General features: G+C 37.0%; 1 protein-coding gene across 4 annotated transcripts in view; it reads left to right on the plus strand.

Moving 5' to 3' along the window:
* PHKA1 (phosphorylase kinase regulatory subunit alpha 1) overlaps positions 1–24,163 on the plus strand; it is a 208,119-nt gene that overhangs the window by 61,824 nt on the left and 122,132 nt on the right. For all 4 annotated transcript variants that reach the window (XM_016217630.2, XM_016217631.2, XM_016217634.2 and 1 more), the window contains exons 7-13: positions 6,526–6,624; positions 7,793–7,939; positions 13,299–13,352; positions 17,431–17,553; positions 19,951–20,046; positions 21,196–21,303; positions 23,510–23,588. In XM_016217630.2, coding sequence (XP_016073116.1) covers positions 6,526–6,624; positions 7,793–7,939; positions 13,299–13,352; positions 17,431–17,553; positions 19,951–20,046; positions 21,196–21,303; positions 23,510–23,588 — 706 coding nt within the window. The remainder of the gene's footprint in view (positions 1–6,525; positions 6,625–7,792; positions 7,940–13,298; positions 13,353–17,430; positions 17,554–19,950; positions 20,047–21,195; positions 21,304–23,509; positions 23,589–24,163) is intronic.

Consider the following 24,163-nt stretch of genomic DNA (forward strand, 5'->3'; position numbering starts at 1 on the left):
GGTCTTGTTTTTTAATCCATCCCGCCACTCTGTGCCTTTTTATGCGTGTGTTCAATTAATTTACATTTTGGGTGATTATTGATGTATGAGGATTTCCTATAGCCATTTTATCTTTTGTTTCCTGGTTGCTCTGTATTTCCATTGTGTTTTTTCCCCCCTTGTGATTCTTCTGTTATTTATTTTGATGGTCTTCTCTGATTTTTTTTTCTCTTTCATCTCTTTTTTATGTTCTTGTCTCAGCACTGATTTTGTGTGTGTGTGTGTATGTGTGTATGGTACCATTAGCTTTGTGTAAAATGTCTCATATACAGGGGTGGGCAAAGGTAGGCTTATAGTTGTTCATATGGAAGATAATTCAATAACTGATAAATAATAATACAGAATAATCTTTGTTTTATGTACTTGCAACTGTAAACCTACTTTTGCCCACCCTTATATATAATAGTCCTTTTTCTTCCAATTCCCCCTTTATTAACCTGTACACTTTCAGATAATTTCTTCCTCCCCTTTTATGATTTTGTTGTCACAAATTATCTCTTTTTTATGCTGTGCATTTATTACCAACTTACAGTATAGTTATTTTTACTGTCCTTTTCCCCCTTTAACCTTTATGTTATAATTAAGTGTTTAATGTTATTCTAAAGTAGAGCTGTAATCTCCTGCTTCTGTCTCTGTGTTAGTCATCTTACTCAAAGTTTTGTATACTTTTTTAATTTTGTTTCTGGTAGAAGAGCTACTTCCAACATTTCCTGTGATGCAAGTCTTATAGTGGTAAATTATTTCATCTTTTATTCATCTTGGAAAGCCTTTATTTCTCTTTCATATCTAAAGGACATCTTTCCTGGATATGTTACCCTTGGCTGATAGTTCCTCTCTTCCAATATTTTGAATATCTCCTTCTACTGTCTCCTGGCTTATAATATTTCTACTGAAAAATGATTATTAGCTAATGGTGCTTCCCTTGTGGGTTAGTCTTTTTATCCCTTGGCTCCTTTGAGAATTTTTTCTTTGTCACTAATTTTTGACAGTTTGAATAATATGAGTCTTGGAGAGATCTTTTTGAATTAATATAATTAGGTGTTTTGTTAGTGTCCTCTATTCTAAAGTCCAATTCTTTCCATCCCCTCCACCCTGCATCAGCCCCACCCCAGGCCTTCCCTATACTATTGTCTGAATTCCATGGGTTATGCATTTAAGCATATAAGTTCCTTGATTAATCTCTCCCCACCAACTCCCACACCCATGCCGTCTCTCTGAGATTCCTCTTAAAGTCCTCCAGAAGTTTTTTTTATAAATTTAGGTACTCCTATATTGGGTGTATATATGTTTATCAAGGGTTATATCCTATTGTTGGAATGATCCCTTTAATATTACGTAGTGACCCTTCTTGTCTCTCGTTATGGTCTTCATTTTGAAGTCTTTGTTGTCAGATATGAGTATTGCTACCCCAGCTTTTTTTTCATTTCCATTGAATGAAAAAAATTTTTTTTCCATTCCTTCACTCTCATCTTGTGTGAGTCTTTTGTACTGAGATGGGTCTCTTGTGGACAGCATATATTTGGATCATGTTTTCTTATCCACTCAGCTACCCTATGTCTTTTTATTGGAGCATTCAATCCATTTACATTTAAGGTTATTATTGATAGGTACTTATCTATTGCCATTTTAATTCTTTATGCCTGTGTTTCTCTCTCTGTTTCTTCTTATTATTACAGCAATCCCTTTATCATTTCTTGCAATGCTGATTTGGTGGTGACAAACTCCTTTAGCCATTTTTTGTCTGGGAAGCTCTTTATTTCGCCATCTATTTTGAAAGATAGCCTTGCTGGATAGAGTAGTCTTGGTTTCAGATCCTTGCTTTTCATTACCTTGAATACTTCATGCCATTTTCTTCTGGCCTGCAGAGTTTCTGATTAGAAATTAGCTGACAGTCATTGTAGGTAACAGATTGGTTTTCTCTTGCTGCCTTTAAGATTCTCTCTTTGTGTTGGATTTTTGGCATTTTAATTATGATGTGTCTGGGCGTGGGCCCCTTTGGATTCTTCTTGCTTGGGACTCTATGTGCCTCCTGAACTTGTGGGGCGTTTTCCTTCACCAGGTGAGGGAAGTTTTCTGCCATTATTTCTTCAAACAGATTCTCTATTCCTTGCTTATTCTCTTGCCCTTCTGGCATTCCTATGATGTGAATATTGTTGCATATCATGTTGTTCCACAGCTCCCTTAAACTGTCCTGTTTTTCAATTGTTTTTCCTTTTTGGTTCTCTGATTGACTGATTTTTTTCTACCCTGTCTTCTAATTCACTGATCCGATCCTCAGTTTCCACTAACCGGCTGTTTATTCCTTCCAATGTATTCTATATTTCTGCTATGTCATTCTTAATTTCCTTAATAGTTTCCCTATCTTAGCATCCTTACAATCAGTATTCTGAACTCTATATTTGATAGGTTGCTTATTTCCATTTCATTTAGCTTTTTTTTTTTTTTCTGAAGACTTGTCTTGTTCTTTCATTTGGGGCTTGATTTTTTTGTCTCCCCATATTGGCTTTCTATTTGGGTTTGTTTCTATGCATTAGGTACATCTGCTAGGACTCTTAGTCTTTTTGAAGGGTCTACAGTGCAGGGCAATGCCAGATACTGTTTATGATTGGTCTTGAATACCCTGTTTGGAGCTATCAGCAATTCATGTTTTGTGGTTCCTTCTGCTGAGGTTGGTTGCATTTGGACAGGACCAAGATGCACACTAAACTCTGCTTTTCAAAAGCCAAGGTCCATAAGCAGATCGGGAAAAGACTCAAAGCACCCAGAGGTCCTCCTCTGCCTGCAGGCTGATTTACCTGGAACTCCTGAATTCTATTTGGTTATTTTTTATAGTTCCAGTCTCTTTCATAAAGTACTCATTTTGCTTGTTAATTTTATTCCTGCGCTCATTGAACTTTCCTTCTGAGTTCTCTTGTATCTTGTTGAGGTTCTTTATAACTGCTACTTAAATTCTGTCAAATAAGGCACAGTCTTCCGTGACTATGATTTTGGTTTTTAGATACTTTTCCTTTTCTTTCTGTACTCCCATGTTACCTGGTTGTTCGTTGTATTTGATGAATTTTTTTCTCTGCCTGCACATTTCAGGTAGGGAGTTCTGTTTTTGTTTAGATACTGTTTTTCTCTTGACAATTCAGTAGATTGATAGGTAAGGTACTTTCCTTTGTTTTCCAGCAGATGGTGGTATAGCACAAGGTTTTGTTTTATCTTACCTGTACTATTTGTGCCTCTGGAATCAGGGTGGAGCTGCATTGCTTCAGTTAAGGAAAATGCCATGTACCCACTGGGATGGTGGATGTCCCTTCTATGACCACTTTCCATGATTATTGTGCACTACCATTTTGGTTGGGGAATGTTGCTGGTGGTGTAGAACTGTTTTTTCAAACTCCCTGTGCTACCTTCTTTTTACTAATAGTTACTAGCTCTGCTGTGTTTTCGGAAGTGTCTCCACTACCTCTACTGGGCTCTGCCAGGTTGGGTGGGTCAACGGAAACAAGTGCATCATCTTGTTCCAACCCCTGCCAGCAATGACTGTCAGCATCACTACACTGTTAAAGTCCCAGCCACCTCTACCGGGATCTGCCATGATGGGAAGGGGGAAGGGAGATACCTTTTCCCAAGAGACCACTTCTTCTGCCACTCTTAAAATCCAGGAAATAGTGTGAGGGCTGCAGCCCTACTTCTCCACAGCTACCACCATCTCACTGGAGCTTCATTGTGCACCCAGTTACATCCATGGCCACCATTCCTGATCTTGTTCTTCATGCCACCTTCTCACTTGTCCCAATCTGCTCACATTCAGATGTTCCAATGAATGTATTTTTCAGGTGTGTTTTTGTGTTGAGCAGGGTATCCTTTGTTGAGTTATAGTTGTCCAACTTGTAAATTTAAGGGGTGAAACAAAAGAGTCTTCTCACTCCACCATGATATGGACATCATTCCAATCCCTTAAATTTATTTTCATTAAAATATAATTGACATTTATCATTGTGTATATTTGAGACATTGATTTGGTACATATATTTATTACAATATGATTACCACCAAAGCATTAGCTAGCACCTTTATTACATCATATAATTATCATTTCTTTTTTGTGGTAAAAACAATTAATATTTACACTGTTAACAATTTTGGAGTTTTTAATACAGTGCTTTTCTCTTTAATCATTGTGTTGTGAATTAGATCTTCAGGACCTATTTATCTACTGGTTGTAAGTTTGTATCCTTAAACAACATCTCCCAAATTCCCCCACCCTCCAGCACATGGTCTCAACTATTCTATTCTGTTTTTATGAGTTTGATTTTTTTAGCTCCCACATTGAGTGATATAGTATAGTACATGTCTGTGTCTGACTGACATCTCACTTAACATAATGTGTTCAAGGTCTGTCCGTGTTGTCACAAATGGCAAGATTTTTATTTCTCATGGCTCAATATTTCATTATATATATACACACATATATATATGTGTGTGTGTATACATATATATATGTATATAACATCTTCTTTATCGATTAATCTGTTGACACTCAGATTTTTTCTACATTTTGGCTTTTGTGAAAAATGTTGCAGTAAACAAAGCATATATCTTTTCAATGTCTTGTTTTCATTCCCTTTGGACATATACCCAACAGTAGAATTACAGGATCATATAGTAGTTTTATTTTTAATTTTTTCAGGAACCTTCATATTGTTTTATATAGTGGATTAACCAATTTGCATTTCCACCAAGAGTGTACAAGTTTCCGTTTTCTTCACATCCTCACCAACACTTGTTATTGTCTGTCTTTTTTATGATAGCCATTCTAACAAGTGTGAGGTGATATTCTATTTTGGTTTTGATTTGCATTTCCCTGATGATTAGTGATGTTGAACATATTCTTATGTACCTATTGGCCATTTGTATGTCCATGATTTTTGCTTTAGTTGCTTGTGCTTTTGGTGTCGTCTAAAAAATCATTGCAAAAACCAATGTGTCTTCTGGGAGTTTTATGGTATCAGATCTTATGTTTAATCATTTTTAAGTTAATTTTTATGAATAGTATAAGGTAAGGATCCAATTTCATTTCTTCGCATGTAGTTATCCAATTTTTCCAGCACCATTTATTGATTTGTTGAAGATACTATCCTTTCCTCATTGAGTGTTCTTGACTCTCTTGTCAAATATTAATTGACTATAAATGGAGGGGTTTATTTCTGAGCTCTCTATTCTGTTCCATTGATCTATGTGTTTATTTTAATGCCCATACCATACTATTTTAATTACCATACCTTTGTAGTATAATTTGAAGTTAGAGAGTGTGATGCTTTCAGCTTTGTCCTTTTTTTCCATGATTGCTTTGGCTGTTTGAGGACTTGTGGTTCCATACAAATTTTAACATTTTTTTCTATTTCTTTAAAAAATGTCATTGGAATTTTGTTAGGGATTCCATTGAATCTGTAGATGGCTTTGGGTAGTATGGACATTTTAACAATATTACTTCTTCCAATCCATGAACAAGGAATATCTTTCCATTTGTTCATGTCTTCAATGTCTTTCATAAAAATGTAGTTTTCATTGTACAGATCTTTCACCTCCTTGGTTAAATTTTTTTTTTTTTTTAATATGTCTTTGTTGATTTCAGAGAGGAAAGAAGAAGGAAAGAGAGATAGAAACATCAATGATAAGAGAGTCTTTGATTGGCCACTTCCTGCATGCCCCCTGCTGGGGATGGAGCCTGTATCCCTGGCATGTGCCCTGACCAGGAATTGAACTGTGATCTCCTGGATCATAAGTCAGTGCTCAACTGCTGAGCCACACTGGTCGGGCAAATTTATTCTTAAGTATTTGATTGATTTTGATACTATTGTGAATGGGATAGTTTCTTTTTTATTTCTTTTTCAGATGTTTTGTTAGTGTGCAAAAACGCTACTGATTTCTGTATGCTGATTTTATATCCTTCAACTTTATTGTATTCGTTTATTAGTTTTTGGCTGAGTCTTTATATATAAGATTGTATCATCTGTAAATAATGACAGTTTTACTTCCTTTCAAAATTAGACGCCTTTTATTTCTTTGTCTTGCCTAATTGCTCTGGCTATGACTTCTAGCACTATGTTGAGTAAGAATGGTGAGAATGGGCACCCTTTTCTTGTTCCTGACCTTAGAGAAGAAGTTTGCAGTTTTTACTGTTGATTATAATGTTAGCTGTGTGTTTGTCACATATGGCCTTGATTATGTTGAGGTGTGTTCTTTGTATATTGAACTTATTTAGGGTTTTTATCATGAAAGGATGGGTACAACCTTCATCTTAACTACCTCTGGGACAATATGGAAGCAAAGAACAACTCAGAGGCCCCTAGCAATAAAGGACATTACTGTATTTTATGTTCTGCTGAACATATTCAAAATGACATTGTGTGCAATGATATGATACTGAGGTACAAGGAGTAGAAATATATATCTTTATAATAATAAACTTGGCCTTTCCTTCTTTGTTCCTCACAGGCAGCCCTGGAAGCATTAGATGAACTGGATCTGTTTGGTGTGAAAGGTGGGCCCCAATCAGTTATTCATGTCCTTGCTGATGAAGTACAACACTGCCAGGTAAGAAAATAATGGACCACATTATAGAAAATTTTATTCTTATCCAGATTCAGACTTAGTATGGATTTTAGAATAAAGAGACCTGATTGAGAATAGATAATCTTATTTATTACTATGTGCACAAAATATCTTATCAAACATCCTATACTAAGATAAGCCTGATATAGCATTAGCTGTAACATAGATCATAGTCCTGTTCTCTCATCCAAGGTTATAAAGGGATCACATCCTAGTATATGGAATTCCTCATTGTTGTCATATCAAGTCTATGGACTATGCTCTTAAGTATCTCCCTTTCTAAATATAGCAAGAGAGCAAGGGGTGATTGATTTTGAGTGTTGATAGTGGCTCTGAAACATTCACTTTTCCCAGGTTGTCTGTAGGGTTAAATGTTTGGAGTTTAGACTGTTTAAATGATAAATGCCTATCTTTAGTTTTGTATAGGATTACTCTGTGTATTGAAAGATTAAGATTCTTCTCATTGGGAAGATTTTATTCTTTTCTTCAAACCCTGATTATATATCTATATTGTTATAGTGAATATGAACTCATCTTCTAATTGTAAAAACGAAATTTTTCATGGAAAAGATAAATATCAAGGACATATGAGCTGGATCTTCCATTTCCTACTTTTCTTTTTTAAATTTATCTTTATTGTTGAAAGTATTACAGATGTCCTCCCCATTGATCCCCTCCTCCCCACTTCTGCCCCCTCCCCAGGCCTTCCTGGCACTATTGTCTGTCCATGGGCTATGCATATATGCATATAAATTCATTGGTTAATCTCTTCCTGCCCCCCCCTTCCCTCTGAATTACCTCACTCTGTTTCATGCTTCCATTTCCTACTTTTCAGCAGCTACATTTTCTCTTATCTTTATGCTTAAATAGTTACTCATGGAGCAATGGGAATGTGGATGGGATAATGATGTTAAGAGTATTCTGTATCCATTAGCAACTGCTTAACAATCAGGATTGGAAAACATTAAGAGCGGGATTGAAACAAGGGATAATTTACAGAAATAGCTAGTTTTTAAAGCTCTCTATTGAGTGATGTTTAGATTTTCTTCTGAATGATCCTCTTCTACATAAATCTTTGGAAACTAAATCTGTTAGTTTTATAACCGCGAGTTATTCACTGATGTGCTACATTTGATTTCCTTTCTTTTAGTCTATCCTTAATTCAATACTCCCCCGGGCTTCAACATCCAAAGAGGTTGATGCTAGTCTACTTTCAGTTATTTCCTTCCCAGCCTTTGCAGTAGAGGATAATCAGTTGGTGGAGGTCACAAAACAGGAAATCATCACCAAGCTTCAGGTATGTCTACATGTGTCTTTCTTTCCTTTAGGGTTCTCATTTTAAGGAGAAATTATTATCTTTTTGGGCCTTCTGTATGACCTGTGTCAGTGATTTAATCAAGTGGTCAGGGTTAATATCACCAGTAATAAGGCATATTGACATCATGTGCTCCCGGTACAGTGCAATGAGAAGTGCACAGCACCTCTGTGACATCCTTCCCAATAATGCATAACCTCAATCTAATCATGAGAAAATATCAGACAAAATCAAAATCAAATTGAGGGACACTCTACCAAATAACTGATGCACATTTCAAAAGTGTCAAGGTGACATTTTTTAAACAAGGAAAGACTGAGGAACTGTCACAGATTCAAAGAGAGTAAGGAGACATGACAACTAAATGCAGTGGGATCCTGAAATGACTACTAGAACAGAAAACAGCCATTACTGGAAAAACGTGAAATCCAAGTAAGTTCTATACTTTGGTTAATAGTGTTGTACCAAGGTGACTTTTTTTAGTTTTTGATGAATGTTCTACAGTTATATAAGGTGATTAATATAAGGGGACAGTGATTGAAGGGTATATGGAGACTCTCTATACTGTTCTTGCAACTCTTCTGTAAGTCTCAAACTATCACAAAATTTTAAAAATATGTTTTCTTTTTTTTTAAGCCTAGGGTCTCTTATGAGCTCTGTGAGCAAGAACAAATAGATCAATAATTGGGCTATCACAGACTTCCCTAAGGTGGAAAGCCATGGAGAGGATAACATTAGGAACTTTGCTTTAGGGAAGAGCCTGTAATGTAGCCCTCCCTTAAAATCACATTGTTAACATCAGTTTCTGCTTCTGGGCTGTTATCAGGGTTTTTATGATTATTATTTTTTAATTATTGTGTCTCTATTGATGATAGGTTGGCACATGTACCTGTTACAAGGGATGTATTTCTTTTCAATTTTTCTCAACTGCAGTTCACATTCAATATTATTTTGTATTAGTTTCATGTGTACAACATAGTGCTTAGACATTAATATAGCTTAAGAAGTAAACCCCCAATAAATCTAGTGTCCACCTGGCACCATGCATAGTTATTACAATAGTATTGCCTCTGTTCCTTAGGCTGTTCTATACATCCCCATGACTATTCTGTATCTATCAACCTGTTTTTCTCAATTACTTCACCTTTTTCACCCAGTCCCCGAAAACTCCTCCCCTCTGGCAGCCAAAAGTCTATTCTCTATGTCTATGAGTCTGTTTCTAATTTGTTAGTGTATATTTTACTTTAGAATTTACATATAAGAGAAATCATTTGCTTTTGTCATTCTCTGACTGAATTATTTCACTTAGCATAATACTCTCCAGGTCCATCCATGCTGTTACAAATGGTAAGATTTAATTCTTTTTTTATGGCTGAGTAATAGTCCATTGTGTGTGTGTGTGTGTGTGTGTGTGTATACATACCACAGTTTTCTTCTGCTTATATTTTTTAAATTTACTTTTTTTATTGTTAATACTATTGCAGGTGTCCTCAATACCCCCACTTTGCCCACCTCCACTCAGCCCCATCCCCTCTCCCTTGGCCCTGCCCACTCTATTGTCTGTGTCTGTGGGCTATGCATATATGCCCTTTAGATAATCCCTTCATTTTTATCCAGTACCCTCCACCCCACTCCCCTATGACATTTGTCCGTCTTTTCCATGTATCCATGCCTCTGGTTCCATTTTGTCAGTTTATTTTGTTGATTGGATTCCATATATAGGTGAGATCATGTGATACTTCTCTTTCTCTGACTGGCTTATTTCACTTAGCATAATAACCTCCAGGTCCATCTATGCTCTCAAAAAGGGTAATAGTTCCTTCTTTTTTACAGCCACATAGTATTCCATTGTATAAGTGTACTATAGCTTTTTATCCAATCATCTACTGATGGGCACTTGGACTCTTTCCAGATCTTGGCTATTGTAAATAATGCTGCTATGAACATAGGAGTGTATATATGCTTTCTGATTGATGTTTGGGGATTCTTAGGATTATATACCCAGAAGTGTGATGGCTGGGTCAAAAGGCAGTTTCATTTTTAATATTTTAAGGAAACTCCATGCTGTTTTCCACTGTGGCTGCACCAGTCTGCATTCCCACCAACAGTGCACTAGAGTTACCTTTTATCCACATCCTCACCAGCATTTTTTGTTTGTTGTTTTATTGATGGTAGCCATTCTGACAAGGGTGAGTTGATACCTCATTGTAGTTATAATTTGTATGTTTTGATGAGTAGTGACCTTGAGCATTTTTTCATGTCTATTGGCCATCTGTATGTCCACTTTGGAAAAGTATCTATTCAGGTCTTTTGCTCATTTTTATTTTATTTTTTAAAAATTTATCTTTATTGTTGAAAGAAGTACAGATGCTCCCTCCCCTCCTGCATTAACTCCCTCTTCCCTACTCCCTCCCAGGCCTTCACCACACTATCGTCTGTGTCCATGAATTTTGAATATATGCATATAAGTTCTTTAGTTAATCTCTTCCTGCCCTCCCCACCCCTTGCCTCTGAGAATTGTCAGTCTGTCGTGTGCTCCCATGTCTCTGGATCTATTGTTTGTCAGTTTATTTTGTTCATTAGATTCCACATATAAATGAGATCATGTGGTATTTGTCTTTCTCTGCTTGGTTTATTTCACTAGCATAATAATTTCCAGGTCACTCCATGTTGTCTCAAAGGGCAAGAGATCCTTCTTTTTTTACAGCTGGTAGTATTCCATTGTGCAAATGTACCGCAGCTTTTTTATCCACTCATCTACTGATGGGCACTTGGGCAGTTCCCAGATCTTAGCTATTGTAAATAACGCTGCTATGAACATAGGGGTGCATATATTCTTTCTGATTTGTGTTTCAGGCTTCTTAGCCTATATTCCTAAAAGTGGGATCACTGGGTCAATGGCATGTTTTGGGTGTTTATTTTCTACCCTGCTACTTTACTGAATTTATTTATCAGTAGTTTTTGGTGGAATCTTTAGAGTTTTCTGTATACAGTACCATGTCATCTGCAAGTAATGAGTTTTATTTCCTCCTTTCCAGTTTGGATACATTTTTTGTTTTTTTCTTCTCTCATTGCTGTGGCTAGGACTTTCAGTACTATGTTGAATAAGAGTGGTAAAAGCGGATATCTCTGTCTTGTTCCTAATGTTTTTTTCTTTTTTTTTTTTTTAGTATATTTTTATTGATTTCAGAGAGAGGAAGGGAGAGGGAAAGAGAGGTAGAAACATCAATGATGACAGACAATCACTGATCGCCTGCCTCCTGCAGGCCCCCTACTGGGAACTGAGCCCACAACCCAGACATGTGCCCTGACCAGGAATCAAACCGTGATCTCCAAGTTCATGGACCAATGCTCAACCACTGAGCCTCACCGTTTGGGCTTGTTCCTGATCTTAAGGGGAACACTTTTAGTTTTTCCCTATTGAGTATGATGATAGCTGTGAGTTTGTCATATATATCCTTTATTATGTTGGGGTATGTTCCCTCTTTTCCTATTTTGCTGAGAGTTTTTATTATAAATAGGTGTTGGATTTGGATTTTTGCTTTTTTTAGAAGTATTGCTTGAAAATATGATTTTTTTTTTTTAACCCTTACCCAAAGGTATTTTTTCCATTGCTTTTCAGAGAGAGTGGAACAGAGAGAGGAAGGGAGAGGGAGAGAAAAAAATGTTGATGTGAGAGGGACACATAGATTGGTTATCTCCCACACGTGCCCCAACTGGGGCCGGGGACAAGCCTGCAACCAAGGCTTTGCCCAGAATCAAACCCAGGACCCTTCAGTCTGCAAGCTGATGCTCTAACCACTGAGCAAAGCTGGCCAGGGCTGATAATATGATTTTTATCCTTCATTTTGTTATTGGTGTATCACATTTATTTATTTGCCTATATTGTACCAACCTTGTGTCTACTGAATAAATCCTACTTGATCATGGTGTATGATCTTTTCATGTATTGCTGGATTTGGTTTACTAATATTTTGCTGAGGATTTTTCCATCTATTTCATCAGGGATCTTGGCCTATAATTTTTTTTGTCATGTCTGTATCTGGTTTTAGAATCAGGATAATGCTGGCCTCACAAAATGAGCTTGGGAGTCTTCTCTCTTGAATTTTTGGTATAGTTTGAGAAGGGTAGGTGGTAGTTCTTCTTTAAATTTTTTGAAAATTCTTTGAAAATTCAGCTATGAAGCCATTCAGTCCAGGACTTTAGTTTTTTGGAAGTTTTTGATTACTGCTTCAATTTCATTAGTCATAATCGGTCTGTTTACACTTTCTTTTTCTTCTTAATTCAGTTTGGAAGATTGTATGTTTCTAAGAATTTATCCAGATTGTCCAATTTGTTAGCATATAGTTGTTCATGATATTTTCTTACAGTCCTTTGTATTTTTGTATTCTATTTTTTTATTTCTCATTTTATTTATTTGGGTCCTCTCTCTTTTTTTTTTTCTTGATGAGTCTGATTAAAGGTTTATCAATCTTGTTTTTCTTTTTAAAGAACCAGCCCTTGGTTTTATTGATCTTTTATATTGTTAATTTGTTGTTGTTGTTTTTCGTCTCTATGTCATTTATTTCCACTCTAATCTTTATTATTTCCTTTCTTCTACTCACTTTGGGATTTGTTTGTTGTTCCTTTTCTGGTTCCTTTAAGTGTGTGGTTATAATGCTTATTTGGAATTTTTCTTGGTTCTTGAGGTAGTCCTGTAATGCTGTGAATTTCCCTCTTAGTACTGCTTTCAATGTGTCCCATAGATTTTGGGTTGTTGTGTTCCCATTTCGATTTTTCTCAAGGTGTCATTTGATTTCTTCCTTGATGTCATTGTTAACCCGTTCATCACTTAGTAATATGTTATTTAGCCTCCATGTCTTTGTAGGTTTTTCACTTTTTTCTTGTGATTGATTTCTCAGTCCATACTGTGATGGTCAGAGAAGATGCTTGATATGATTGCAGTCTTCTAAAATTTATTGAGACTTGTTTTGTAGACTATCCTAGAAAATATTCCATGTACACTTGAAAAGAATGTTTATTCAGCTGCTTTGGAGTGAAATGCTCTGAAGATATTGGTTAAATCTATCTGTCCTAGTGTGTCATTTCAGGGCCCTGTTTTCTTGTTGATTTTGTCTGGAAGACCTATCCATTGATGTCAATCAGGTGTTAAAATCCTCTACTGTAACTGTAGTATTGTTGATCTTTCCCTTATGTTCATCAAGATTTGCTTTCTATATTTAGATGCTCCTATGTTGGGCGTGTAAATGTTTACAAAGGTTATAGAAAAGGATGTATTTCCAATTAATTATATGGCTGGACCAATATGCATACTTCTCACCTTTTTTCTCTGCATTCCCAGGGTCGTTATGGTTGCTGTCGCTTTCTACGAGATGGATATAAAACTCCTAAAGAGGTAGGTTCCTTCTCTCCAAAATGATTCCAAGGTAGAATATTTACTACTATCTGTAGCTTTATTCAGAGAAAATACTTACTTCACTTGTGGTAAGTGAATAATCAATAAATAGGATAATAACTGATGTTTGCTACTTTTGTTGGGCTTAGTAGCTAAGTTATGTTTGTCAGCCTTTCTGGATAAAATAAAATAGAGGAAGTGTAATCCTTCCACCTTTTGCAGTTGGTTACTTTCAGGTTGTGTGATTAATCAGTGGATGAAAATTTAGGCAGAAACAGAATTTTAAAAATTTTTTATCTCTATTGTTGAAAGTATTACAAATGTCCCCTTTTATACTCCCATTGACCCCCTCCCCTTGCACCCCTCCCCCCAGGCCTTCACCACATTATTGTCTGTGTACATGTGTTTTGAATATATGCAAATAATGTCTTAGGTTAATCTCTCCCCACCCAACCACCCCTCTGAGATTTGTCAGTCTGTTCCATTCTTCTATGTCTCTCGATCTATTTTGTTCATCAGTTTATTTTGTTCATTAGATTCCACATATGAGTAAGAACATGTGATACTTGTCTTTCTCTGTCTGGCTTATTTAGCTTAGCATAATACTCTCCAGGTCCCACCATGCTGTCTCATAGAGTAAGGGATCCTTCTTTTTTACAATTGCATAGCATTCCATGGTATAAATGTCTGAGAAGATGCTTGATATGATTTCAGTCTTCCTGAACTTGTAGAGACTTGTTTTGTATCCTTACATGTGGTCTGTCTTTGAGAATGTCTCATGTGCACTTGAAGAGAATGTGTATTCTGCAGCTTTGGGGTGAAATGTTCTGTGAATGTCAATTAAATCCATCTGATCTAGTGTGTCATTTAGAGTCACTGTCTCCTTGTTGATTTTTTGTCTGGAAGATCTATCCAGTGATGTCAGTGAGGTGTTAAAGCCCCGTACTATGACTGTATTACTATCAATCTCTCCTTTAAAGTCCTCCAGAAGGTTTGTTTGTTGTTGTTTTTCAGCCTGTGTGTCTTTTGTTCTGAGGTAGGTCTCTTGTAGACAGCATATATTTAGGTGATGTTTTCTTATCCATTGTCTTTTGATTGCAGCATTTAATCTATTTATGTTTGAGATTATTATTGATAGGTACTTATCTATTGCCATGCTTATGTTTCTCATTCTATTTCAACTTATTACAGCAGTTCCTTTAACATTTCCTGCAACGCTGGTTTAGTGGTGACAAACTCCTTTAGCTTTTTTTTTTGTCTGGGAAGCTCTTTATTTCACCATCCATTTTGAATGTTAGCTTTACTGGATAGAGTAGTCTTGGTTTCATATCTTTGTTTTGCATTACCTTGAATACTTCATGTCATTTCCTTCTGGCCTGTAGAGTTTCTGATGAGAAATCAGCTGACAGCCACTTGGGAGCTCCTTTGTATGTAACAGATTGCTTTTCTCTTGCTGCTTTTAATATTCTCTCTTTGTCTTGAATTTTTAGCATTTTAATTATGATGTGTCTGGATGTGGGCCCATTTGGGTTCTTCTTGCTTGGGACTCTATGTGCCTCCTGAACTTGTGTGACTTTTTCCTTCACCAGATTAGGGAATTTTTCTGCCATTATTTCTTCAAACAGTTTCTCTAACCCTTTCTTACTTTCTAGATCTTCTGGCACTCCTACGATGTGAATATTGTTACATTTCATGTCCCACAGCTCCATTAAACTGTCCTCCTGTTTTTTAATTGTTTTTTCTTTTTGTTTCTCTGATTGAGTGATTTTTTTTCTACCCTGTCTTCTAATTTGCTGATCTAATCCTCAGCTTCCTCTAATCTGCTGTTTATTCCTTCCAATGTGTTGTGTTGTTTTTTTTTTTTTTATTTCTACTATGTCATTCTTAATTTCCTTCATAGTTTCCATTTCTTTTCTCATGCTGTTGAGCATCCTTATGATCAGCATTCTGAGTTCAACTCCATATCTTATATACTGCTTATCTCCATTTCACTTAACTCATCTTCTGGAGAATTCTTTTTTTCTTTCATTTGGGACTTATGTTTTATCTCTCCATTTTTGCTGCCTCTTTGACTTTGTTTCAATGTATTAGGTAGATTTGCTAGTACTCCCAATCTTTCGGAAGGTCTCTGGTGCAGGCCAGTGTCAGACGCTACCCTGAGTCTTGTGACTGGCCTTGAGTACCCTGTTTGAAGCTTCCCACACTCCACAGCTTGTGGTTCCCTCTTATGTGGTTGGGAGCTGGGCGCATTTGGACAGGACCAAGACGTGCACCAAGTTGTACTTTTCCAAGCCCTGGGTCCAGAAGGAAATCAGACAAAGACTTAAAGCATCCAGAGGCTGATTGTTATTCCGTCTCTTAATGAGCCTCAGGTTGTAGAAATTCCACAGGGTTTTCCAACAGGGTGGGGAAATTGCTTCCCCCCTCAGGCAAAAGCCGTTTGGACAGTAAATGTCTGCCTGAGAAAGATGACCTCTGCCACATGGGGGAATGACTCAGCGCAAGAATCCAGATGGCTGCCCTTTGAACTCCATCCCCTAAACCAGCATCTCTGGATTTACTTCACACAGCTTTAGTCCACTCTGCCCTCTGCCGCCATAACCCAAGGTGAGTGGCTGCACATGAAGCTTTGTGTGTTGGCCCTTTAAGAGGGTGCCTGCATTTCCAGCAGTCTCCCCCTGGCAGACAGAAACCCTGCTGCTTTTCACAGCCAGATGTTATATGGCCACCTTTCTCAGTTGTGGTGCTCTGGGCTGGGAAGCCTAACTTGTGGTTTATACCCCAGAGTCCTCAGTGGGAACAGCTCACAGCTGAGACATCTCTCCAGAACTTCAGCTGCTGCCTGTGGTGCCAGGTCAACCCTTTCATGCCTCCACGCTTCCTATCAGTCTCTATGCAGTCTCTGCTTTATGTCCTTGGTTATGAGGGTTCTCTCCAGGTAGTCTTCAGTTGCAGTTCATTATTCAGGATGGTTTGTCTATATTTTAGTTGTAATTCCAGTTTTGTGCTGGGAGAGTGTCAGTGTAGCTTCCACTCAATCTGCTGACATCTTCCAAATTGTCAGAAACAGAATTTTTGCATAGCCTCAAATTATCTTTCCTCCCAATTATTTAATAATGATACAGTGAAAAATATTTCCATTAGTAAATCTTTCTGTCCCCCTTCTACCTTTTGCAGTTTGTTAGCTGTAAACAGTTATCTTAAAAATTAATTTCCTTTTCTTACACTTGTGAAAAATTCTCCTTGGAAATATCAGTGGAGAAAATTAATTATTATTACAGGGAATGAATGATCAATAAGAAGCACTTTCATTGGGACTATAAACATAATTTAAGTATTAGATTTGCTGGTTGAGAGCCATTATAATAATAATTTTTAAATTATTGAGCTCAAACTCTTCTGGTCTACTTCCTCTCTTTAACTTTATTCTTTAGCCCTGTCGACTTCCTCCCCTACCAATCTACTAAAATTATGCTCTGAAACATCATCATAGTCATCTGAGTGACCAGTCCAATAGCCTTTCCTCAATACTTATTCTCCTTAACTTATCACTGTTACCTATCCCTACTTTTTCTTGAAATTCTTTTCTATTTTAATTTCTACAACACTATACTATCCTAATTCTTTTCCTCTTTCTGTCTTTCACTCACCCAACTGTGAGGGTTTTCCAAGATTCTGTTCTTGGGCCATTTGTTTATTATATATAGGTACTACATCTATAATTTGTGCTTCATGTATCACTCATGGGAATGATTCCCAAACCCTCATCTCTTACTGTCTTCTAAACATTTCTGTTTGTTTTCTCCTGCTACCTAAAACGTATAAAATCAAACTCAAGTTTATTACAGATTAATCTCACTTCTTCATACACCTACCTATAATGTCATCATTATCCCAGTTCTAGTAGTTAGAAGTCACATCACAAAGTTCTTGCTAAGGCAGAGGAATATGTACGTGCTCTGCCTTCTCTGAAGCACACTATCAATAGTGAAAGGCTATAGTGTAATACCTCTGCTCTAAAGATGTATATCTGTCTTTGGAGTGATAAGACAGACTGTGTTTATTATCCTTTTACCAGGATCCCAATCGTCTATACTATGAACCCGCTGAACTGAAGTTATTTGAAAATATAGAGTGTGAATGGCCGTTGTTCTGGACATACTTTATCCTTGATGGGGTCTTCACTGGAAATGCAGAACAGGTAATGCACTGAGGAAAGAGCCTTTTAGCGTAATGTTCTTATTATGTCTTCCTCTTTCAGTTAATGGTTGTGCCAACCCTGTGGAACTCTTCCTTAATACGGAGGAGATAAAGTTCTCTCCTAGAGAATAATAGTTGAGGGCACTAGGTTAGGATTTGGAAGACCTGGTATTGCCATGTCTAACATTTTGCTTTTAACAAACATAGAAAGCAAAATAGCAAGCTCTGTCTACTTGCCACAGTAATTAGAGGTACTCAGATTTATTTCCTGACTTTGTATATCTTTTAAAAAAATAAATCTTAGATATGATGGTCTTCAATTTAGTCTCCTCCCCCCCAAAAAACCCAAAAACCCCAACAATCCACTCATTCCTGTCCTCACCCCACCCCCCAAAACATGGTCATCATTGCTTTTTTGGCTACATGAATAAAGTAGTTTAGAAATCATCATTAGAAAACGGTGAGATTGGGAATCTTAGTCAAGTAAATTTAGTGTCTGGCACCAAAAATTGGCTATAGTCTAAACTTGGACATAAATCCAATACATTTGGAAGTCACTTATACTTGGCTACCTAAAATACAATTTCGTGTAATTTGAATGCTTTGGCCAATATTAATCTGTAACTGCCAATATGAGTTTAAATAATAGAGTTTCACCAAAGTTTCTGGGACCACAAAGTGCAATTTTACTCTAAATTTTAGTAAATTATAAAGTATCCATTTTTGAGCAAGCAAATAAGATAAGCTATAATAAAAATAACCTACCCTATTTTGATCACACTGATTTGATTTTAGTATTTTTCTCAGTCCTCCTGAAATTTCACGAAATGGTTTATTAAAAACTTTGCTTGCTCAAAAAGAGATTTATTTATCAAATATGCCTACTAAGTATAAAGCACATTCAGGTTATTTGAACTTGGAAGGGGGAGGAGTTGGAAGAGCTGGAATTCTTTTGGGAGGGCTTCACTACTGACCATTGAATAATCCAAGTATTGTCATTGGATTGTTCAGTTCCTCTGTGCATATGATAAAAATAGATTTTCTCTATTAATTAAAGAAAAAGATATATCTAAAGTTCTTTGAATTTCACAGATAAAGACATGTTGTAAGTGCAAGGTAGAGTCAGTTAAACTATAATGAGACATATATGTTTCTTAAAAATTACCATGCTCTGAATATTTGAGGAATAAAAGCTATAGGGCTTGTGGGAAAATAGGGTTGGGGCACAACACTTAAAAAGTTGGTTAGAAATACATATAAAATGTTAGGACCCTAATAAAAACACTATCACAGCTTTATACAAGTTAAGTGGTTAAGAAATACAATAGATATGACACTTGTACCTTGGAAAAGACTTGGAATTTGCTTTTGGATATGTGCATCTACATTCCCACCAGCTTACCCTGTCTCCCATGCCTACTACCTTGTGTGCTGTAGGAAGATAAGACAGCTATCAAAAGAGCGAGAGAAAAGACAAAAGCATAGAACAGAGCAGAAGAATGAAAATAGGGTGAGAAGAAAGAGAGGGAATTAAACAGAAGGGAAGGCACAGAGCCATTCAGCTAGGGTGGCCATGGAAAAAGAGCAGCCAGAAGTGGTGGATAGGGAATTATCTGAAATCAGATAGAAATCTGTAATACCACATGTGGAGGGTGTGATTTATTGTCCTCCTGAACTATGTGCACATATATGTTTTGTGTAATCTTTCATGGCTTACTTCAGCTAAATGTATTCTCAGTTGAAATGGTGCATGAGTGTATGTGAAATCCATTTTATACTAAAATTTTTCCCTAATATATCATATGCATTGAAATAAATTTTTGTTTTCAAAACAACTGTTATAGTAAAACTGACTATATATTTTTTCCACCATAAATTATAGTGTTTTTACTTTTTACATATTACTAATCTACAGCAAATTGTTAAGCAAAAACATGTAAACCTGACCATAACAGAAACTTAATCTGGCAGGGAAAATACAGTATTAAAAGCCAGTACATGGAAAGTGAAGAAACTATCTTTAGGGTAGTACATAGTGAATAAAAATAGGCCTGTGGAGGCAGGCTGACTTGGACTCAAATCTGGACTCAACGTTGCTCTCACTGTGTGATCTTCCACAAGTTCATAAACTCCTAGAGCCTTAATTTCCCTGTAAAAACTCTGTAATTATACACACCTCCTAGGATGGTTATTAAAATTAAATGTTTTAAAGTATGCAAAACTCCTAACATAGTATCTGGTCTACAGTAAGCATGTAGTAAATGCTACTTCCCTTTTTTCTCTCTTTTACTAGGTGAATACGTTCTTTTTAAACAGGACCATCTTTGACAACAGCCTTCCCCTAGGTCTCCAAAGGGAACTCTCTACAAATTATTTTTTCCCTTTCTTATACCTACAGGTTCAAGAATATAGAGAAGCTCTTGAAGAAGTCCTCATCAAGGGCAAAAATGGAGTCCCACTTCTGCCAGAGCTGTACAGTGTTCCCCTTGACAAGGTGAGCTAGACACTGCTGGGAGAAGAAGAGCAGTACCTCGATAGGACTGCCTCGTTTCAGTCAAATAATTTTTACCTTCTTCTGATTTTCATGTTCTAAAAGTTTGTCTTTAGGTATAAGACAATAAAAATAAAATTTTGTTCCCTTGAAAATAAGTTTTGAAGGCAGTTATGACATTGTTGCACAGCAAGACAAGGGTAAGACCAAACCTTATGGTGGTAGTTTCAAGGGTGTATACCAAGATGCATATATTAAGTATGTATAGCCCTTTGTATATCAACCATAACTCAATTTCAAAAAAATAAAATTAATTGTTCAGAGGTTGATTTTTTTAAAAAAGACCAAACCTTAAGGTTGAGAATGATGTGGAGATCATTAGGCAAAGCCAGAGTGATGTTCTTTCTCTGGGAACTCTCAGAATTTGATATTCTTTGCTCTGAGGCCAGTAACCTGGGATTGTTTGAGTAGATCAGTCTTGAAAAATAAAGTAGGTTTGCATTTTTCCAAAATGCCAGTTGGGAATACTGTTGTTCTTCTCCATTGCAGAAGAGTATTAGCCATAGGAGAGATGCAGTCTTCAATTCTGGTGGGGATGGGTGGAATAAGCTCCCAGCAACATCAACAGCATTACCTGAGAGCTTGTTAGAAATGCAGATATCAGGCCTTCCCCCACACCTACTCAGTCAGAATCTGCCTTTGGACAAGATCCTTAGGGGATTTGTATCCACATACAGTTAGAGGAACACTGCCCTACATTGTAATAATAGTGCTTGACTTTTCAGTATATGGCATATGTGACTATTTTATAGGGTATAGCCCTGCCAGGCATGGCTCAGTGGTTGAGCGTCAACCTAGGATCCAGGTGATCAGGGTTCGATTCCCTGTCAGGGCTCAGGGTTCGATGCCTAGGTTGCGGGCTCAATCAATGACTCTCTCATCATTGATGTTTCTATCTCTCTCTCTCCCTCTCCTTTCCTCTCTCTGAAATCAATAAAGACATATAAAAATTAATTAATTAATTAATTAATTAATTAATTAATTAATTAATTAATTAAATATAGGGTATAAATAACAATCCAGACTCAGCCTTTTTGTTGTCTGGTATTTTAAACATTCTATTACCCTTCATGTGGCCCTTTTATCTTTTAGGTTGATGAAGAATATCAAAATCCTCACACTGTGGACCGAGTCCCTATGGGCAAGTTGCCTCATATGTGGGGTCAGTCTTTATACATTTTAGGAACCTTGATGGCAGAGGTAAGGAGAAAATTCAAGGCTCTTTTTCTGCTTTAGTCACCATAGTAATCAGATTTGTGAGTAACTCATTAAGTCTTTTGTCTTTTGTATTCTGCCTTAATTATATATTTTCCTTCAGGTCATTAGAATGGGAGCATGACCAATCCTTGACAAAATCTTTCCCCCTGGCAACCGTGTCCTTCATGTTCCCCAGGGCTTCCTACCTTGGCACTGTACCTGCAGCTGCTCTGGGATCAGGCCCTAGATCTTTCCCTTTCAAAACGCCCCCTAGTGCTTTGCCTGGTGACTGACGAATGAAGTTGTGCTTAGACAGTATGATTGATAATGGATTTAAGTGCTAATTTTTCTAAGCAACATAATGCTTCATTCTTTAATTGAATAAACTGATAAGATAATTATAGGAACCATGACATGGTTTGGAACACCATAGTCTTTATTTATTTTTTTGTTTGTTTTTTGGTAAGGGGCTTTTTAAATGTTTCATATATTAAATTCTGTTGAGACAGCTCTTAATGGGGCACTTGGGAATTTCTGTCAGCTTATTTGTGACATTTTGAGTATATAGGAAGGGTTATCTTTCTCAAAGTTTTTCAGACAAATATATTTACTGACAAATATATTTCTACATTGTAGGTTACTATGGTGAGCCATAACCCAGGCTCTTAGAGGATATAGGGTGGGACTTAGGTATTCTTTCTGAGCCAGACTCTATGACCTGTTTACATATGACTGTTGATTTTCTGCAGCTATTTTTGTTCTGTTTTTCCCAGTTCTATTGAGATATGATTGGCCTACATCACTATGAGTTTCAGGTCTATGGTTTTTGGTGCCAATTCAATGCCAACAAGAATCCCCAATTTGGGGTATTGTGAAGAACGTAACTTTATTTAGTACAAACAGCTCAATTGTGATACAGCACAGCTGTGTGAATAGTATGGTTGTGGACCAGCTGAATAGTGTTATAGCTCAATTATGGAGTAGCACAGCTGTGAAACAGCAGGCGGCCCTAGGGCAAGGCAGACAGCTCCTGCTAGACAGCTCAGCTCTGCTCTGCCTGCTTTGCTCCTTTCTACACTAGTCTTCTTCACTCTGTTCTGCTCTGCCTGCTCTGCTCCTCTGAGATGTCTTCAGTGTTTAATTTTCAGTGTTTCAGCTCCAGTCAGGGAAACACGGTCTTCAGACTTCCTTGAAAAGGGAAAGTGCACTCTCCTAGTCAGAGGGGAGTGACTTACAAAGAGAGAAGTCTCACCCATGGTCCCTGATTGGTCTGTCGTCAGGTGAATGAGGACTCCAAATCCTTAGTTTGATTGGTCCAAAAGGCACTGTCCTGATTGGTGAGAATGGAGCCACACTGATTGGTCAGTGAAGGTGCTGATGGGGGATATAGCTGTGCAGCTCTGATTGACTAGGTAAAGTCTCAGTCCTATTGGTTGAAGTACAATTCCGGGAACTCATTTCTAAGGGGTGGCTCAGATGCAGGAACACAGTGCAGGCAGGCAGGCAGTTCAGTGAAGACTTTTCCCTGAAGTGTGAAGGGCCCCTATTTAGAAACAGCAGCTAGGCTCTACTTTTACATTTAAGCCCAGTTAGCCACCAGGAGCCCTTCTTGGTAGGTATCTTCTTTCTCAGGGTTCACAAGCATGAAGGTTTGATTATCTATAGTTGACATTATGTAACAATAACGGGTGATTTTCTCATTCAAATCGAATAAAATAAATAGTATGAAAAAAGGAGATGGTTTTTTTAAGGGCAAAACAGGTGAGTTCACCCCATTTCATTAAAGACAGAAACTCAAATCAAGTGAAAAGACATCTGGTGAGCAGAAAGCATTGCAAATACATGAATAAATGAGAAATCAACAGGACTAATGAGTTAAAATATTGATAATAAGCATTGTGGTCTGATTGTCTAATCATATAAATCCAGAGATGGTAGAAGTGGAACTAGAAAACTTTGTTTATCATTTATACCCTATCTGTTTCCAAAAAAAGGATTTGTGGTGGCCACTAGAAATTAACTCCAGATAAAATTAATTTGGATAAGAATTCAGGAGTTCAAACATTTTCATAGTGTGAAGATATTTGTTTCCATCTCATGACTGCTTCTTACCCGTTATGGTACAGAGTTGTGGCACTGGTCTGTTGTTTCTCCTCAACCATTAGCTTTTTGAAATATAATAATTTGTATTTTTATGGTTTTTCTTTAGGGATTTTTAGCTCCTGGAGAAATTGATCCCCTGAATCGTAGATTTGCAACAGTACCAAAGCCAGATGTTGTGGTTCAAGGTATGTATCCTTATTCTCAGCAACAGAAACTTTATATTAAAGATTTGTTTTGGCCAGTAAATGGTGACTTTATTCATTTTTTTTTTCTTTATTGAAAATATTACAGATGTCCCCTCATTAAACCTCTCCACCAGGCATCTACCCTCCCCCCCCCCAGGTCTTCACACTATTGTCTGTGTCCATAGGTCAGTTATATATGCATCTAAGTTCTTTGATTAATCTCTCCCCCCACTCCCTACCCACACCTTCCCTCTGAAATTTGTCTGACTGCTTCATGGTTCTATATCTCCGTATCTATCTTGTTTCATCAGTTTATTTAGTTTATTACATTCCACATATGAGTGAGATCCTGTGGTACTTGTCTTTCTCTGACTGGCTTATTTCACTTAGCATAATCCTCTCCTGGTCTATCCATGCTGTTCCAAAAGGTTAGAGATCCTTCTTTTTTACAGCTGCATAGTATTCCATGGTGTAAATGTACCACGGCTTTTTTATCCACTCACCTACTGATGGGCACTTGGGCTGTTTCCAGATCTTAGCTATTGCACTGCTATGAACATAGGGGTGCATAAGTT

Source organism: Miniopterus natalensis, chromosome X (genome assembly GCF_054644295.1).
Source record: "Miniopterus natalensis isolate mMinNat1 chromosome X, mMinNat1.hap1, whole genome shotgun sequence".
In the NCBI taxonomy this organism is placed as follows: Eukaryota; Metazoa; Chordata; class Mammalia; order Chiroptera; family Miniopteridae; genus Miniopterus; species Miniopterus natalensis.